Source organism: Sturnira hondurensis, unplaced genomic scaffold (genome assembly GCF_014824575.4).
Source record: "Sturnira hondurensis isolate 20B ecotype Veracruz unplaced genomic scaffold, ASM1482457v3 Scaffold0006437, whole genome shotgun sequence".
In the NCBI taxonomy this organism is placed as follows: domain Eukaryota; kingdom Metazoa; phylum Chordata; class Mammalia; order Chiroptera; family Phyllostomidae; genus Sturnira; species Sturnira hondurensis.
In genome coordinates, this window is record NW_028079068.1 from 9,124,558 (window position 1) to 9,144,012 (window position 19,455).

At 54.1% G+C, this 19,455-nt stretch overlaps 1 protein-coding gene across 1 annotated transcript; it reads right to left on the reverse strand.

The window, feature by feature from the left end:
- Positions 1–6,373: 6,373 nt before the first annotated feature.
- Positions 6,374–13,162, reverse strand: CPA1 (carboxypeptidase A1). The gene is made up of 10 exons (XM_037049311.1): positions 12,844–13,162; positions 12,281–12,362; positions 11,600–11,833; positions 11,262–11,363; positions 10,597–10,698; positions 10,315–10,425; positions 9,529–9,619; positions 8,810–9,009; positions 8,199–8,283; positions 6,374–6,617 (listed from the first exon to the last, which is right to left on the reverse strand). The coding sequence occupies exons 1-10, from the start codon at positions 12,906–12,908 to the stop codon at positions 6,430–6,432; spliced, it is 1,260 nt and encodes a 419-aa protein (XP_036905206.1). The 5' UTR covers positions 12,909–13,162; the 3' UTR covers positions 6,374–6,429.
- Between the last annotated feature and the right edge of the window lie 6,293 nt (positions 13,163–19,455).

The window sequence follows — 19,455 nt, forward strand, 5'->3', positions numbered from 1 at the left end:
TCACCAGAACACAGAACAAAACAAAAAGTATTTTTTCTCTAATTCCCTTGTGGAATATAAGTGAAATCGGAGTCCTAGACTAGGAAGAAATATGTTGGTAATTTTTCTTGTTTGATTTTGGTTTCTGTCATGTTATATAGGGGTTATAGATTCTGCCTTTTATGTTATCTGACTCTTTTAAGAGGGATAATTAATTTCCGTCCACCTAGATTTAAATCCACAACTCCCTTTTTGCTCTACTCTGAAGATAATCACTAAGAACTTTTCTTTCCACGGTTCCAAAATGTTCTCAGTGTCATTAATGTGCCTTTATTTGCTTCACAATTCTTTCCAAGAATTAACTCCCATAATACTCTTCTTTTTTTTTCCAAGAAACATCAGAAACATGAATTTTGTGGTAATTCATCAGTTTAATTATGTGAGCATGATGACATGCTTACTTGCAATTCAATTACTTTTTTGATTAACAAATATATTTTCCCTGTAAAAACAGTAAATAAGACATGCTGTGTTTCCAAAGTGTTCAGAATGCATTTCGCTGGTAACACTTTCCCACAATCGTAGTAATTATTGAAAGCGTCTATTGTGGTGTTTGTTCTTAAATTGGTACACAAGTCAATTACAGTGTGAAGTGTGTAATGGAAATTTCTCGGCACTGACTTGTGACAGAGCAGGCTTCAGTGTGCGGCATCCGCGCATTTACAGGACGACGTCGGTCACACCACGGTTCCCTGCCCCTGAAGGTCTGACTCTCCCATGCCGATCCTCTCCGTTCCGGGGGCAGGAGCAGAGTCCCTTCAAGTGCCGGACACCCCGAGGCCCTGGGTAAAAGGTGGGGCGGACAGGGGTCCCTTCCCAAATGCCCTCACCTGATGGGCTCTGTTTTTCTTCATTGTTCGAAATTTTATTTTGCCTGTAAGCCCCTAGAAGGTGAAGCTCACCAGCGATATGACAGTGGCCTCATAAGGGTATGGGACTAGAGGAATTGAAACTGGAGCCCGAAGTCGGGATGGAATGCCCATGGTGGGGCCACTCGGTGCTGGTCAGCCATTCTGGACACCCGGAAAGCGCTTTATCGTTCATCCCCGTGGGCCTGTCCTGCTTTTGTGGGAGAGGCACTCACACCCCTGAGGTTTTTAGATCACCCTCCGCAGGGGGCACCTGAGAGCCTCAGGGCGTGGTTGTGATCCTGCCGTCTGCACTCCCCCTGGGCCTGTTTGCTGTCCTCGGAGGGCTGAAAGTGGCTTTCAGGATTCACCACACGCTTTCCCACCAACCCATCGGGAGAGTGGGTTATTGCCTGTCTCTTGTTTGCAGTTGTGCCGATTTCCAGATAACACTACCACGCATTTATGGAGAGCTTCCTGTGTGTTGGGCAGTGTTTCCAGATTCTTTGTTTTATGTTCTTACTCATTTAATTCCCACAGCAGTCCTAGGAGGCAGGCGCCTTCATTTTCAGGAAAGGAGACGGAGGGTCGAGTGGCTATTCAGCACCTTGCCCCCAGTCACTGGGTCGGAAGGTCGAGAGGCCGGGATCCAGCTCGAGGGTCACAACCCTGCAGAAAGTTCCATCCTCCACTCTGCTCTGTGGTTCCCACTCCTGGTGGGCTCGGGGTGGGCATGGCCATGGCCTCCCTCGGGGACGCCTTCAGTCCACCCACGGAAATGTGACTCTCCCTGGCTGTTGGCTTTCCTCCTCGTCCCTGAGATGCCACGGGAAGCTGTCCTCCCCTGCTGCACAAAAGGCGATGGACGTGCAGGGACTGAAACGTCTGCTCCCGGGGCTGTGTCCTTGCACACTTCTGCCGTCTGTGCCTGGGGACCTGGCTTGAAGACAGGTATCCGAGGTGTCCACGGTTTGTTTTGCTTCTCAGTGAACTCCTACTGGAGCATCGCTTAAGGAATGAGTTACAAACTTTTCATTCGATCCTAGGGGGAAAAGTGGGCTGTTTTCCCAAGAGGTTGAACTATTCATTCAATAAACCATATTGATATGATTTGTGTCAGGCCTTTTCTCTCCTTTGTGGTGATGTTTCTGATTTAGGCTGAGGCACAGATTTCGTGGATTGGCTCGTGGCCTCAGGCGTGGGTGGGAGGAAGGTCGGCAACCCCCTGTGCCTGGAGGGCGCTAGCAGCGGTCTGGTTCCACCACACCCGGCTGAGATGCAGCCGAATGCCACGGCTGTGGTTAGGGCCAGGACTTTTCATTTTCCCTTTCAGTTTGGCAAGAAACACTTGGCAGTCTCAGTCTCCGGGGCTGGTGGGTGATGCTCAGTTTGAGTTCCCAGTTTAATGTGGATCCCGAAAGCTTTAGGGAGAATTCCTTCCCCTTTGACAGGCTTTCCAGAGCTGACGGGTGCTCTGTGATTTCTTCTCAGGGGTCTTCCTTCCCCTGGCCAATTTGGATGTTGTAGTCGGTCTTACCAGTTTCCTGATACCTGAGTCTTAGTGTGTTCACAGAGTGATGTCTGTCCTCAGAGGCCCCAGAGCCAGAGTCCACCTGCATCTTCAAATCCGCCGAGTCCCCTCACCCTCGCAAACCAGTTGCTGAGATGATGAATAGCCCTGCTCTGGATGAGGGACCAGTGAGGTCACAGCTGGACCGCATTCAGCCGCATTTCAATTTTAACTTCAGGCCAAAGGCAGAAAGCTCGACGTGGAAGGGACCACCCGATGGATTCTCATGGACCACTGGTGGCCCGCAGGGCCATATGTAATGGTCTAAGAAAAAAGTAAAATTGGTTCATTGAAAAGTAAGGATTTTTTTAAAGCCCTGGAGGCTAGACATAGTCTATTAGCACAGTCAATTCTCCAGACTGCTTTTGGGAACAGAAGGGGCACTGGGGAATTTTCATCTGCGTCCGGCAGAGTGCTTAGGGGGTGGTCCCCCCAAAGGACAGGAGTAACCCCTTTTCTTGGTAGAAACACTGCTGCTTCCAGCCCTATCTGGAGTGTAATTTTTTTCCAAAGGTAAGACAATTACATTGTTCTGGGCAATGGATGGTGAAATATAATTCCAGAGCAGGAGAAATGACAAGCGATAAAAAAGAAATTAAAATGGCTGATGTCTGGTGTTGATAATGAGTTGATACTAAATAACTTTACCCACGGGTTATATGGCATGTTAGAAACAGCTTCTCCCCTCCTCCCGATTACCGAAGTTCATCGAAAGAAATTCAGAAAAATATAGAGGGGAAAATCATCGCCGCTACCCTGAGCAACCGTAATTATTGCTGGGGAATATATCCTCCCAGGCAGCATGCGTGAGTGTGCGCGTTTCAGACAAAACTGCGATCCGTGTTCAACATACTGCTTGTAACCAGCCTCGTTTTTTCCAACAACTGTGTGGAAGCATGGACGGGCACAAAGTTCACCCAGTTTGAATACACAGGGTCCCGGTAAAGCTGCAGAGCTGTGTGACCAGCGCCACAGTCCTGCGTTAGAACCTCTGCCTCGCACAGCCAGCTTCTTTCGCTGAGGACACCGTGGCCGTGTTTCCATGTCGGTGCACGATGTTCCCGGGTGTGAGCAGGTCCCATCGGCAGGAACACTGGCGTCTACTTAAGTGCTTGTCCTGTCTATTCGAATTCTGATTATAACCAGGTATATGCATAGATTTGAACTCATCTGAATATTTTAAATTCTTCCGAGTGGACTTTCTGGGTCAAAGGGATAATACATTGAAATGTTCCTGTGCGTTTCCAAACTGCCCTCCGGGAAGGCGGTATAAACCCCTCCCCCTCCCGCAGCAGAAACGACAGGTCTCATTTCATTGTGCCCTTGCCTGTCTTTTTGTTCTTTGTTCATCCGATGGGAGAAAAATTATACATTTGTTTTTTTTTAAATCCTCATCCGAGGATATGTTCATTGATTTTTTTAGAGAGAAACATCGATCGGTTGCTCCTGTACACCCACAACTTCTCGGTGTACAGAATGATGCTCCCCCAAACTGAGCCGCTGGGGCCAGGGCTTGTTTTTCTTTAGCGAACAAAAAGATTACTCAGAGGATCAGTATGTTTCATACGTTTATTGGCTTTTTGTGTTTCTTCTTTGGGGAATTACCTGTTTTTCTTTTGAAATGTTAGTCTGTTTTTCAAGCCCCTTTTCCTCATAGGAGGTCTTTTTCCCCGCAAAGTTTTTCATATGCTTTTTCGTGTATGCTCCAGTACTTTCTAAAATTATTGTGCTTATTAACTTCTGTTTTTATAAAATAAAGTTTTTACCAGTAGATTTTTAAAAAATATGTCTGCAAACAAAATGCCATGCCCTTCCTACACTGACCATACAAAATAAAAGCATCAACAACTTCCATGCCAACATTTAAAAGGCATTTGCTAAGTGCCTACTGGGTGCCATGTGCTTGGCCACCCAGTGGGGATTATGTGTTGAAGAGAACAGAGCAAAACCTGCCCTCTGGACTCTTATTTGTTCAGAGCCTTACTTCCTGAATTACAACTTGGAGAATTCAGAATAGCGTGCAAGCCTGTGACGTGCAGATTATAATGCTCACGAGCCCATTAGTGGAAACCGAGAGCATCCCTTCCACATGTACTGCACGTGTGTGCTACCGATGGTTTCGGAGACTGAATGTCAAACTCCCTGCCATCACGGAGTGAGGTTTATTTTAAATCAGGTGATTTAATTACTTAAAATTACTAAGAGTATCATTTTTTATTCATCAGTCTTTATTAAACAACAAAGATCACCTGTTTCCTTGCCCAAACTGAGCTGTTAAAATGGGTTTCAGCTTTACCCTCACAGATTGGAGGGAAATACTTTTCCAAAAATGACTCCAAGGAAATGTTTTACAATCCTCAGGTCACATTTCTGCACAGCCGGAAACAGTGTTACCTTGCCTTACCTTCGTGTATGCTGTATGTACAGTCAGTTTCATTCTTTTTGTTTTTTAGAAAGTTTTGTAGCCAAAATACATATATTTAAAAAACGTCAAGATGAAAATTCCCCAAGGGTCCCTTAAAAAAAACCACATTTGAACTTCAGCCCACTTTGTGTGGCAAAGACGAGACCTTTGAATCCGTGGAGCGGCAGGCATTGCGACGTCCCAACCAGGCTGATGCTGGAAGAGGCTGCCGCCCCCACCCCGTGCCCCTCTGGGGAGCTGCCGGTCCACCCCCAACTCCCCAGTGAGCTCTGTGGGAATCCATCTTCAGCAGGTAGAAATCACGCCACGTGGAAGCATTAGCTTCACTCGGAATATGGGAGTAATTCACTGCTCTACAGGCACATCCTAAGAGATTTGGGAGAAAGGTAAATTCTCGCTTTGAAAAATGTTGAGCTGCCCCAGCTATGATGGCTGTGCCGGCCACTAATGGAGTGTCACAGCCATGAGAATCACCGAGCCAGAAAGGAGGGAAGACAAGTTCTAGGCTCTGTGGAGGAGAGGGGAGGAGAGGCTTAGGTGTGAGAAATTTCGTGAGTGATGAGTGGTGGTGGCGGGACAGGAGAGGGAGCAGAGATGGTGGATCAGAAACGCTGGAAAAGGCCCTGGCTGGTGTGGCTCAGTGGACTGAGCGCCGACCTGCGGACCAGAAGGTCGCTGGGTTGATTCCCAGTCAGGGCACGTGCCTGGGTTGTGGGCCAGGTTCCCAGTTGTGGGTATGTGAGTCACAACCACAACTAATGTTTCCCTCTCTTTTCCCCACCCTTCCCCTCTCTCTAGAAAATAAATAAATAAAATCTTTTTTTAAAAAAAGAAAGAAAGATGCTAGAAAGGATGGGCAAATGTAAAGGAAACTACTTTTGTCCTCAAGGCAAACTCTGTGTGGTACATACACTACAATTAAGAAATTGTCCTGAAATTGGCATTCTTCATCTTCCAAAGATGCTTCCATTTAACCTACTTGCTCTCTTCCAGTTCCATTCAAGAGTGGGAGACCACTCTTGCTGTAAAGCAAAATATGGGAGACCATATGGCTTTCTAGAAGTTTCCTTGCCAGGCTGCAGCATCTACCTGGGACCTCAGTGGCCACCATGATTACTCTACCTCATCTCAAAGCCGTAGCTGCTGTAGACAAATGGGTTCGACCTGCGAGACTATTGTGTGAGTAGAATTCCTCGCCACAGTGGGGTGCCAGGCATTTGGTTAACAGCTGTGACTGCTGCTTGCTACCACGGTCTGAACAAATCACCCCACTGACGAGCTGAGCTCAGGGTGGTCTAATTAAAACAGATGCCACTTGGACACAACTTCACAGGACCTTGGAATGCAGGGGGATTTAGGGGTCAACTAGTGGAACCGCCCACACATTTGCAGTGAGGCCTGCAGGGACTAAATCACTCCTGCCCCCGCTCGAAAAGACAGGGGCGTCGCATACATTCCCACACGCACCTTCCAGATTCTGTTCTGTGTACGCTCTGACTTTATTTGGTGCTCAGGGAGGCTGAGGAGGAGAGGGATGAAGGGTGGGCTCAGTAGGGGTGATTCAGGGTGTGCTCCATGATGGTCCGGAGTGCCAGCCAGGTCTCCCGGGCCGTGGGGATGATCTGGGAGGCTGGCAGCAGGAAGCCGTAGCTCCCGGTGTCCCGGAGCTCCAAGGTGTAGGAGTACTTGATGCCCTGGTTGTACGCCCAGTCAATGCTGCTTCCACTGGCTCGGTCTGGGGCAGGGACAGAAATGGGAGAGCAAAGGTCGAGCACTTCAGAATGTTTGCACAGGCCAGGCTGAGAGCCCAAAGCCCTGGGCCCCTGCAGTGTTGACTGGAGTCAGCGTCTACTCAGCACCTACTGTTGACCGAGCGGCCTGACTTCCTCCCGAGAAACCCCCTGAAGAGGCTCGGAGAAGTGGATCGGCAATGGCTCTCCTCTCCCCAAGGGTGCGAGAAGGTTCCTGCGATTGCAAAAGTCCCACTGAAAACTGCCTCCACCCTGCAGGAGCCTTTGGTCAAGCCTCCAAACACACCAGGACTTGGGTCCCAGGGCTGTGGCCTGCAAGCACCAGCGCAGAGGGCCAGAGTCAAAGCAAGAGTTCCCTGTCTGTCTTTTCAGAAGAAACTTTGTCCAGATGTGCAGTTACCAAGCAGTCAGGAAGACAGCTGCATATCGGAATTTAACTTGATAACATTGAATGAAGCAAAAACATTGACTCGGGGTTGAAAGAGTTTCCAAGGAAGGCCTGGAGTCCCAAAGCAAGGCCAGCCCCGGGGCAGACTGCGGCCCACCCAAACCTGGGCACCCCAGGTGGGAGGTGTGTGAGAAGTGTGTGCCGCCCTCCCACCTCGGTCTCCATGCCCCGCTTTTTCTGTGTTCCTGCCCCCTGTCCACTGGTGAACTTGGTGCATTCCCTCAGGGCCGCAAGGATCTGCCTGCACCCCAACTGTTTCTACAATTCTGTGCTCTCGCTCAGCTGCAGCCATGAGGGTGCCTGGGTATTTCTGCCATTCCCACAACCCTGGGCCAAACCACACAGTAGGGCCTTTGCTCTAGAAGCTTCCTCTGTCTGACAGCACCTCTTGGCTCCCTCATTTCCTTCAACACTTGTCCAAATTTCCCTCTCGCAGTGAGGCCTCCGCCTCAGTGCGCCTGTCCACCCCCAGCCCCGGGGTTCCTGGGTGCTCTCACCCTGCCCTAGTTCTCCTTTCTCTCCCCAGCACTTGTCACCTGATGTACTGTACCACCTACCCCTGTTTATCATCAGTCTCCCTGGCTAGAATGTCCATTTTTTGACCTGTGCTTATTTTATTCCCAAGCACGTTAAAGCAAGGCCCCATGCATAGTAGGTGCACAACAAATAAACGTTTGTTGGCTTGGTTCCGTTCTGTGTGGCAGTGCTCCCCCCACGGGCGCCGCATGGCTGAGTAGGCTGGGGAAAGGAGGGCAGCGTCTCCAACCAACGGCCACTGCAGGAGGGGTGCTTTTAAAGCTGAATTTCCTGGTGATCTACAAATGCCAGCAGAACATTCCACCTTCTCTGTGTAGGAAGCTAGACTTAACCCCTAGACAAGGGGACAAGCGTTCTGAGAGGAACTGGCATGTTGGCTGGAAGGTGTCAAGGCAGAGAAAGGGCGGCACTGCCCACGGGGGCCGCAGTTCTCAGGCAGGACAGGGGCCGTTCTCCCTGCGCATGTCCCTAGATCTGGGCCCTCTTGGCTACTTCCTCCAGGAGGGACAGTCCCTGGGGTAGGAAAAGCCAGCTGAGCTTCCTCCCAGGGCCCTCCCACAGAGACCATGCACCCACTTACAAATGGCTTTGATGATGCTGCCATACTTGAACTTGGTCCCATACAGAGAGGACAAGGCCTTCACAGCAGACACAGCCAGCTGATCCTGGAGAAAACACAAGGCAAGATCACCTGTATGGCCAGCCACACCAGGCCCCCAGAACAGTAGGGCCAGGGAAGCCCAGGGGCTGGCAGGGTGACCCCGGAACCTGCACTCTGCAGATGCAGGTCCCTGGCAGAGAACATGGGGCCTGCTAGGTCCTGCAGGGTCAGCCTCAGAGCTTCGACCCCGAAGGACGTCCAGCGGGCACTTGGCTGCCCCTCGGCCACACTGCAGCTCCAAGTGTGAGCTTGAGGTACCAGCTCAAAGTCTAGCCCCTCCCCTCCCCCTGTCACGTGACAGGAGAGACTCAACCGCTGTATGCCTCAGCTTCCCACACCAAAGGTAAGGCTAGTCTGTCTTGCCAGTCTTCCCAAGCCACCAGGGGTCCAGGGAGAAACAGGGTGCTGGGCATTGGGTAGGCCCTTGGTGCCTTAAGCAGTTCTGATGGGTGAAACTCGTCAGATGGGTGAAACTCATCAGCAGCCCAACGCGGTCTCTGGGACGGAGGGCATCAGGGGTCAGCACATACCAGCTCCGCATGGTCAGCGGCTGACTCTGTTGTGTAGCCATAGGGGTAGAGAAGGAGCTGGGAGTAGCTGTGGATGGAGATGAAGGCCTTGATGTTCCCATGGTTCTTCACAAAGTCCACAATGGACTTGACCTCCACTTCAGAGTTGGCAAACTTGCCGTGGTACGTCTCCGAGCAGGGGTTGTTGCTGGCTCCAGCCACTACAGGTGGGGAGGAGGGGTAGCTGGCTTCTTTACAGCAAAGCAGAGTGTCCTTGCATAGAGTTGGGGGTGGGGGGGATACAGGAGGGCTCACCCCCACCCGTGGATTAAGGAAGGACGAGAGGCCTTGTATAGCCTGGGTGTCCTGCCTCCCTCACAGCCAGGCTTGGGCAGACTCCACAGACCAGGGAGGGGCAAAGGGATCCTCAAGCCAGACTTCACTTGGTGAAGCGGCCGCAGAGGGAAGGAGCTGAAAACCCCGAGGCAGTTGTCAGATCTTGGGTCCATTGGGAGGAATTGTCATGTTACAGATAAGGGACAGCAGGCCTCAGAGTGACACCCTCCTCACTGGGAGCCCCATAAGAGGGGCTGAAATTGCCGCTACCCCCCACCCCCAAGCCCCCTCTGTGGGGGCAGGACCAGAAAGCAGGTGGGGGGGTGGAGAGGGGCAACAGGACAGAGGAACAGAAGGCATTCCCGGTGTCCCATCCCTGCTCCCTGGGTCACACAGGGCCTTACGCCCAAAGCCAGCATCCCAGTTCCGGTTGGCGTCCGCCCCAACACAGAAGGAGCCTGCCGTGATCGAGCGAGTCTTGCGCCACAAGCGGTTCTGAGGAAGAAATGAGACACTTGGCCATCACCATCCCCGCACTAGCCTGGGGTTCGGAGCCCGCAGGGGGTTAACCGTGTGGGCTGGAGAGCCTCAGTCAACACACAGCACCGGATCCGGAGCTTGGGTGGGACGCAGCGTGGGAGCAGAGAGCACTTTTGACTGGTTATTGGGGAGGGAGATCTGCAAAGGGGGCCCTTGATGGCAGGAGGATGGAGGAGACTGTGGATGACATTTGGCCAGAGGTTTCTACCGGCAGAAAGTGAAAAGGGCACACAGTGCACCTGCCCATACACGCTGGATTGGTGGCGCGCCATGCCTGCCCGCGAGATAAAAGCAGGAAGTAAGGGCTGGGGCAGTGGGTCTCCACTGGGGACAGTTTTGTCCCCCCATGCCCAGACATGTGTCACGTCTGAAGACATTTTTTGGTGGTCTCAACTGGTGGATTGCTACTGGCGTCCCGTGAGTGCTCGTCGGGATGCGCTAAACCCCCTGCATGTGCAGGACAGCCCCACGGAGAACTACCTGCCCCAAATGTCAAGACTGCCGGGGCTTTGAACCCTGGTCTGGGGGCAGGTCTGTTTGCCCTTCACTTGACTTCTGGGGGTTGAGAGTAGGGGTGAGGAACTTGTCAGGCTTGGAGGCCGGAGGCCCACCCTGCTTCCCCCAAGAACAGGAGAAGGCACATGGTGTACCTTGCTGTGGGTGAAGGCAAACCCGTCAGGGTTGGTGACGATCTCCAGGAAGATGTCCATGTTGTCGAGAATGGAGGTGAAAGCTGGGTCTTGGCCGTAGTCTTGTGTGATCTGGAGTGGGTTTGGGGGGCAGGGGGGCAGAGCCGGCCAGGTCGGGCATGGGCTGTGCCGGAGCAATGCACAGACACCCGCCCGTGGCCTCCCTGGGCGGGCTCCGTCCCCGGGTGCGAGTCGTCTCTGGGGGCCTCAGTCTCCCGTGCCCCCTCAGCTCCCCAGGCCTACCTTCTTTGCAAACCAGACCCCACTGGCCTGCGTGACCCACTCGCGGGAATGGATGCCCGTGTCAATCCAGATGGCGGGACGGTTGTTTCCCCCAGTGCTAAACTGCATGAGAAGAGCAGACAAATGGGCCAGCTGGGCCTGGTCCCGCCTCCTAGAAGGGAAACGCACCCCGGGACAGAGGCCACCTGCCTCTGGCTATCTCAGGTCGAGGCTCTGTTTGTGGGGCCGTCACTCAGGTTGGGGGTCTGGGGGCTGGACAGGGACCCTGTAGAACTTGGCCTTCTGCCCTTAGCCCAAGGTTGGGGCAAATATAATTCAGCCGGGCCCCACCCTGTTCTTCTGTTGGAGTTCACAAATAAAACCTTTTATCTGGGTTACCCCAACCCAGGATACTTTCCACAAAGTGACGCTGGATTGGAAACATTTGAGTAACTTGAATGTTTAAATTGTTTAAACACCAGATCACACAAGACTCTGGCCAAGGGAGGGCATACGGGGAGGCACACACCTGCCCCAGCGTGGAAACTCAGACCTCCCCAAGCGTCGGCACGGGGAGCCAGTGAACAGTGTGTTCCCAGTGACCGTGGGCTCACCAGGCACACAGATGTGGGGTGTCCATGTCTGCATATGCGCCCATGTACACCCATGTGTAAGGCACCCGTTACCTTCAGCACGTAGATGGGTCGGCCTTCGTAGCTGTTGCCGATCCGGAGCTTGCTGACAAGCCGGGGGTGCTCGGCCACCAGCATGTCTATGAAGCCATAAATCTGGGGAGGCAGAGGGTGGCAGGGCAGTTTTAATGGTTTCCAGGAGCCCAGATGCCTATCTTAATGGCTCCCTTAGTGGGCCAGCTGTCAGCCCTGCAGTGTGGAAGAGCCACAGCCCAGAGCCCCCAGGCCACGAGGAGACACAGCCGGTGTCACGTACACCCTGTCTCTGGCTGAATTCGGCCAGCCTGTTGCGGGGGAGGGGGGCTGTGGGCATGGCCCGAGAGGCCCCTCACCTCCTCCAGGGTGTGGTAGGCGCCATAGTTAAAGGTGTCCGTGGAGGCAGCCCGGGCCTGGAAGGCAAGCATCTGCTCCTGCTCCTCGTCCAGCAGCGACTGCACGTCCTCGATCATGGTCGTGTGCTCAATGCCATGGGCCTCCAAGAAGACTTTGACAGCCTGGACGCTGGTGAAGGGCACTCGGACATCGATGGGGGAGCCAGGCTGGGCAGGGCCGCGCCAGAAGTCCAGCTGGGGAAGACAAGAACCGGCACCATCTCAGCAGGCTGGGGAGGGGCCAGCCTGGGAGCAAGTGCTGGTGCCAGAACTTCCCGCATAATTGGGAACATTAGGGGCCGAGGACAAAGGGAACCCCTGGGCACAGGACAAAGACCACTACAGTCAGAGGAATGGCCCAGGAGGCAGAGTGGGGTGGGGAGACTTTGAGACAGCAAGGGAGGGAAGAGTACTAGTATAGGGGTCACCCCACCTCTGCTCAGATGTTCAAGTGCACCAAGATCCAGGAACTGGGGCGGGGGCAAGGTTGAGCCCTTCCTAAAAGGGATGGGTCCCATGTCTCCTTTCTGGGTGGCTCAGGAGAGAGAGCCCAGGCTGCAGGGATGGGTGAGGGGGCAGGGTGAGCCCAGCTGGCCTGAGAGGTGTCCCGGGGCCTTAGAGAGGGCTCCTTTGTCCTCTGACCTGCAGGTGCTCCAGATCCTCCAGCTCCGTCACCTTCTGGACCTGGGCTTCATCGGCCACAGAGATTCGGAGCACCTGGTGCCTGGGCAGAGTGGGGGTGGGAAGGCTGAGGGTCTGAGGAGGCCCTGCTGGCCACTTACACTCCCAGGTAGGAGGAGGGCGGGAGGCGGCCTAGAAACCCCAGTCCTCTGGGCTGAGCAGGGGGCAGCACAAGGCGTCTAAGCAGTCGATGGTCTGAGCTCTTTAGAACCTTCTGGACACTGCTGCCGCCGCCCTGGTCCCAGTTCAGACTCTGTCTCTCTCCAAAGCCAGCCAGGCCTCCTCCCGCCTCCCTTCCTGGAAAGTCCTCCCCAGAGCTCAGCTGTCTCCAGGGCGCAGGAGGCTGTCCTGAGAGACGGGCCCCTTCGAAGTCCTGGTCCCCGGTCAGCCTGCCTCCCTCCAGTGCCAGCTCCTCGCTGGCGTGTTCCTGCGCATCTGTCTGCTCATCTCCTCCAGGCAGCACCGGAGGCCGAGCCCTCCCTGGCTCCCCTGTACGCACCGCCTGCTCCCTTCCACGCCCTTACCCCACAAAGTTCTCTTTGGCCAGGACGGCCCCCAGCAGGACACTCAGAATCAGCAGCCCCTTCATGCTGCGCCCACTTGGGAAGGTCAACTGAGACTGAGAAAATATGGCGGGGCCTTTTAAACTCTCCGAGGACAGAAGTCGCCTAACTGTGCCTAGGAGTTGTCCTCCCCACTTGCACCTGGGTGCTGTCCCACGGCGAGGGCGGGTGGGAGTTCTGAGCTCCGACACCTTCTCGCCCTCTCTGATAAGGTGGCAGGGAACTGGGCAGCTGGAAAGATAAGCTGGGTCTCAATCTCTCAGCCATGAAGGACCAGTCTGGGCCTGAAGGTCAGCTGGGGCTTAAGGCCTCCCAGCCGGAACCCCCCAACCACAGGGCTGAACCCTGCAACCCCAGGCACCTACAGCTGGCCTGGGCGGTGGAGAAGAATCCAGGGCCCTGGAGTAACCACACCAGCTGGGGCCTCTCACAAAGCATCTCCTTCTCCCACGTCCCTGGGCACCGGCTATTTAGTCCTTGTAACAGAGCAAGCCGGTACCCGCTGCTCCATCCAGCTTCTGTACCCACTGGCTCGCCACACTGGCTTTGTCCAAGACTCTCCGTACCGTGTGCCCCACCCTGGGGCACGGCCTTCTGAAGGGCACTTCCCAGCCCCACTGCTAGCAGCCTCCATGGCTCTGTGGGAGTCGGGCAGGGGCAGGAGCCCAATTTTTGCCAACATTTCCCTCCACCCCCGCTGGCCGAGACCAGGCTCTGGGGTCAGGGTTGGCCTTGTTGGGAACTGGAAACTGATGTCACCGGAGTAGACAGTGTGATGGTGGGAGCTGGACCGGGCCCCTCTGGGGCTGCACAGAGCACAGGAGAGACTGGACCTCACCCATGGGCGTTCGCTGTGGCTCTGCATGCCAACCTCCTGGTGGAGACGTCTTACGAAAATACGCCCTGACTCACAGGGGTGCCCAGGGCTTTCTGGTACCATCTGGGGCCCTGCTCTGGGTCAGAGCCTTGGGCTTGGGTGCGGAGGACAGTGGAGGAGGCCCTTTCTGGTTCCCATCTGCCTGCCCCACCTCCCTGCCCCATCCCTACCTGGCCAACCCTCCCACACCGAGGCGGGGTGACCCCATCATCGTCACCCACAGCTCTCCCCTGACTCCAGCTCCAGGAATACGATAAAACGCTAAGTCCATCCTCCGTAGATGCTGAGCCTCTGTGAAGATGGTTGCTCTCCACACCCACAGCCTCCAGGCCGGGCAAGGCTCACTTGCCCCCTGAAGCTTCCTCTGGTTTCTTTCTCTCACTCCTCTGCCCCTTCTCTCGAGTCTCATCCCTTTGTTCATTCATCCTGCTGGGCCGGGTGCTGTGTGCCGCTGAGGGACGATGCCCAAGACACACTGGCCCCCAGTCTCAGGGAGCGCACCATCTCGCAGGAAGACAGAAGCAACCACCTGGTCTCTCGGGTCCTCCATGCAGCTGTCACCGAGACAAGATTAGACATGCAGGACATGCTCAGGGAGAAATGCCCGCGAAGGGCAAAGAGCAGGGATTGGGCGAGGGCAGGAGAGCCTTCCCCCGGCGCCAGATCTCACACCTGGGAACTGAACGGGGAAGGAAGGAAGGGGGGCGGGAAGAGCTCAGACAGCTGCGCTGATGCTCCGTCTCAGAGCCGACACCGTGATCGGGGGTCCTGTGTCCACACGACCACCGGCCCCAGTGCGTGCTGTGCTCAGTCGCCAGCTGGGAACAGCCCGTGGGAAGTGTGGCCTCATCACCACATGGCGATGGGATGGACAGTCAGGTCCCCCGCCACCTGGTCCCTGATCTCAGAGACCCTGTGGTCCTGGTGGGAGAGACAGAAATAACCAACCAGCATGCGGCTTCTCTGACAGGTGTCACCAGACACGGTCACCAGCATAGAATTAGACAGGCGAGAGACTTGCCGGGGCTGCTCTCCTTGCTGCGGAGGGCCCGAGCGGCACGTCTTCTGGGCTGCGGCATGACAAGTGCCAGTAGGGCACCCTGGCTCCGTTCGCTGGAGCGTCGTCCTGCACACCAAAAGGTGGCAGGTTCAATCCCTGGTCAGGGCACACACTAGGATGCAGGCTCTATCCCCAGTCGGGGCTGGTATGGGAAGCATCCAATCTGTGTGTGTGTGTGTGTGTGTGTGTGTGTGTGTGTGTCCCAGATCAATAAACATATTCTTGGGTAAGGATTAATAAGAAACAAAAGCAGGACCCAAAGGACTATGGACTCAGCAGTGTGGGTCCATACAGGAGGGTCCAGGGAAGACTTGACTGAGAAGGTGACATTTCGTCCGCGGCTTCAGGTCAGGATTTTGCCAGGTAGGGAAAGGAAGGGGTGCTTCCCACACTATTCGATGCTTGACCACAAATTCACACCGCTCCCTCCTTAATGGTGGCTGGAGTCTTCCCCCGCCCCCCCGCCGCCCGTCTCCCCAGGAGACCATACTGCTCCTCAGATGGACAACCGTCTTCCCCATTCCTCACAGTCCTGCGGGCTCCTCAGGCTTTCTATTCTGTCCCCCTCTCCCCGCTGCCAGCAAAGTTGGTTTTGTACAGCCCTCTTCGGTCTGCATTATAAAAACAAGATTTATTTTTCTATGTCTAAATCTAAAGCTGTCCTATAATCTGGACTCTCTCTCACGTACAGCACACATGTTCGGGGTGGTGGCTCATTCTTGGGCCTTCTCCGAATTCCAGAAAAGACAAGCCCATGGGAGAGGGGGGAGGGGTGGGAAAGGCACCGTCCCCGAAACAGGGCCCCTTGCAGCCTCCAGCCAGCAATCCCAGTTATCCAAGAGTCTTGCGAAGTTAGAAAAGATGAATTCCATGCTGTAAACTGAAATGAGAGCCTGCACTGGCAGGAAGCTGAGGAATCGGATCCCAGGTGGACGCAAAGCCCAGTTCCCCAGGTTTTTTTTTTCCAAAGCGGCCCAGGAAGCTGAACGTTGCCTCCTGGTGAAGACCAGTTTGCTAGAACAGAGCCTGGGGCAGAGGGCCACAGCTCTGCCCTCCCACCCCTGGGCTTGCCTTGCGTGGGTCCAAAGCAAAGGAGAAGGTGGAGGCTGAGAGACCGAAAGCCAGGGGAACAGGCAGGGAACCAAGATCTACGAGCATGAGAGAGCAACCACCAGGCTGCCGGCTGTATTCAAGGGCAGGTGACCAGGCAAGTGCCTGAAGGCAAACAAAGGCCTGCTGTAGCCACACTGATTCCGGTTCGCAGGGCCCCCGCCTCCCTGCTGACCAAGCCCAGGGTGCAAGAACCTTACCCCATTCCCAGTTCAGGGACTACGTCTAAGATCAGCCTCAGACGACTGAGGAATCCCATTCTCTTTTGCAAGTGACTGGTTTAGAGCGGGCACGTGACCTAGTTTCACCAACGAGATGGGAGGGGAAGCCAGCGAGGAAGTTTCTAGAAAATGTTTTCTCACTCTTGAGAAAGGGACATCTTTCTCTGGATATTGTCGAGTCCATTGCCGCTCCTTTGGACTATACAATACAAACGGATACAGCTTTCCTTTGTACTAATTGGGATTTCTGTTGTTGCTGTAAAAAAAAAAACCATTCCAACTGATGCACTTATTCAGCTTTTAAGTGGCTGTATTGTCAGAAGACAACACAATTTTAAGCCTCGAGAAACTTTATGTGCGATGGGAAAAGGGGCCCCTCCGGCTCTGGGCAGACGTCGTCCCGCCTCCTCTCAGCAGGAGGCCTCTGTTGGGGGCACGTCCTGGACCACTGTGCACGACAGCCCTGCCGCCAGGGAACCAGAGAATGCTCGAGCGCGGGGACAGAGGCCCTACGACATCCAGAGACCCTCCAAGCAAAACCTAGAGAACAAATAGGTTGTTACAGAGGCAGAAGAAGAACCAGCGCGCGCAGATTAAGGATCAAAGGGGACCGTGGACACGGGAGACTCCCACAGAGAGCCCAAATGGGCGCGCCAGAATGGCTGGCCCCCGCAGCTGGTGGCACGTAGCAGCCTCCCTCGGCAAATGTGTCTAAGCCTGTGTGTGCACAGCTGTGCAGGGCGGAAAGTCTAGGAGAATGTGTGGCAGCCGAAAGGTGGGCTGCAGCAGACCCCACACCTCCCCCTCCGGTATTCGCCTCCGCCCATAGCAGCGCCTCCTTCCTCCCAGGCCCTGCGACTGAGGTTGACCTACGCACCCCTCCCAACCCAGCTCCAGGCATGAGCCAACAAATTCCTTTTTCTTCCCATTAGGCATTTTCAAGTTGGTTTTCTGTCACATGTGACTAAAGAAATTACACAACTAACACAAAGGCATTATCTAACTTCAGAAGAGAGCAAAATGGAAGAAGGGGTGCCTTCTAAAAGTGGATGCCCACAAAACCATTACAGGATTTCGGGCAGGGCCCTGCAGGCCCCGGGCCTCGGCTTCTTCGTCTGTGAAAGACGAAGTTGGTCAGAATGATCTCCATGGTTCCTTCCTGCTGTGACACTTTAGATTCCAGGACACTTGTACTTTTTACCCCCCCCCCCCCCCAAATCACAGCAGTGGTGACTAGTCGGGGCAGGGCAGGGAGAGGCATTCCACATTTGGGGGAGATCAGAGGAGAGCCACGGGGCCCCACGTGCTGGCGGGGTGAGTGTTCCCAGGGCCCTGCAGGTCAAGAGGGGCCACATCCTGAGGAGGCTTGGTGGGGAGGTCACTGGGTTTGCAGGGCAGCTTGGAAGGCTGGGAGAAGGAAGTTCTGACAGTTTTGCTTTCAAGGAGGAGGGCCCAGAGCCCATTTGCGCCTTTGCTGTGAAGCTGCAAAGCTGCCACTTGGACGTGGCCAGGGGTGCCGTCTCCCCGGGGCGGGGGAGCCAGCATTTTTCCATGGAGGGACAGCCACCCAAAGAGAGAAGCACTCCTCAGGTGGCTCTTTAGGAGATGTCAGGTCAGAGCCCAAATCCCAGGACAGAGATCTGGACGAGAGAGGAGCTAAGCAGGAATGTCCCACACTGTAAAAGGAAGAATGGGGGAGGGAGGTTTGCTGCTTACTGCGCCTGAGAGAGAAACTGGGGAGGGACGGTAGGGGACTGGGGCGAGGGGGGGTGCTGCCCCCAGGATGGGGGAGCAGGCTGAGGGTCCAGGAGAGTGAAAGCAGTCGGAGGGCGTGCCTCATGAAAGATCAGGAACCAATTCCAACACCAGTGTCTAGTTCAGGCATTTTATTTTCGACATTGTCTTTCCCTTCTGTATTCCCAAGTAAAATGTTCTGGAATGTTACCCCATGGTCTTAGCTATGATTTGGGGGATCCAGGGAGGTGAGCTGAGGGGCAGGAGCGTGGATGGAGAGCCACAGGGGCTTAATGAAGCTCGTTAGGGAAGAGCAAGAGGCCAACTCCAGACCCTGCGGGGCAAGAGGCCAAGAAGGACAAGCCAAAAAAATGGATCTGCAAACACTCCTCACTCCGGAGGATTGTCCCAAGTACAATGGGGGGAAAGGAGAACCTCCCATGGCCCAACAGGCTGGAGGTATCCTTCAGGACACCCCCGACAGAAGACAATTAATTGCCCCCCAAGCTCGTGGTGTGGAGCCTTGGTGTGGTTTCGCCAGTTAGTGAGGCGCTGAGCAGCCGGGTGTTTGCTGCACTCCCTCGCAGCTCGTCCTGAATGGCTGCCTGGGCCTTCTTAGGTTTCTAAAGAAGCTTTTTTTTTTTTAAAGGAGCTTTTTTAAATTAAAAAAAATTTTTTTGGTAAAGTCATTTTCTCTCTGGCCCCCTCTGGGGCTGTCAGTGGGGAGACAGAAAAGTGGGGGGGGCGCCCCTCACTGGACTCCTGGCCCCCCACCCTGAGCCCATCGCCCTGGGCCCCCGCGCCCACCCTGCCCTCACACAGGACTCTTTCACCCTCCAAACTGCCGCCTGGTTTGTTTTTTTAAGAAAGCAATAACCGCAGCACATTCACTGTGGTTCTTTATGACTTTCCATATGTATAATCGCTCTTTCTCCCTTCAGTTTTTCCAGTGTTTTTTTTTCTTTTAAATAAATGCTCATAAATTTTACTGAAAAGGATGAAAAAAACATACCTAAAAAGAGCAGTTTGTTGGGCGAAAAAAATAAAAATAAAAACTAAACTGAATGTACAAAAACTGAACTCCTGGTTAGCATTCTATACCTAAGAAATAAATTTTGTTAAAGTTAAGGTTTTATGAAAAAGAGATTATTCTGCAGTATCTCTAAAATGGGAGCTTTTATTCGATGAATTTAACCACCCAGCCACCCCCTCCCTTGGTTTGCTGAGAAGACCCCTCAGTCCTAGGAGGAAGACCCCTGGCTTTAGTCCTCTCAGCCGTTCACTTCCTGTCGAGCCTTGAGTGAGTCGGCCCCCAGTCTTTATAACCACAAAATGAGGGGGCTGGACTAGAAGCTTTTAAAGGACGCTTTCATCTGCAGAGTTCAACGGCTTTGTAATTAAGTCAGTCACCTGATAAACTAGAGCAAAGAAACTGATTTGGAGACCCCCTCAGAGAGACAGCAGCAGGCTCTGCTGGCTGCCTTCCCCACGGCCATTGTCCCCTTCCTCCTGACCAATGGGAACTCCGATTTTTGTGTGGGCAGCACGGTGCCCAGCTATGAATGATCTGC

Coding starts and splice junctions, on each gene's coding strand:
- CPA1 (XM_037049311.1), bottom strand. CDS start 12,908: ATGAAGGGGCTGCTGATTCTGAGTGTCCTGCTGGGGGCCGTCCTGGCC. Junction 12,363..12,843: donor GCCAAAGAGAACTTTGTGGG/GTAAGGGCGTGG, acceptor CACTCTGCCCAG/GCACCAGGTGCTCCGAATCT. Junction 8,284..8,809: donor CCGCTGACCATGCGGAGCTG/GTATGTGCTGAC, acceptor TGTTTTCTCCAG/GATCAGCTGGCTGTGTCTGC.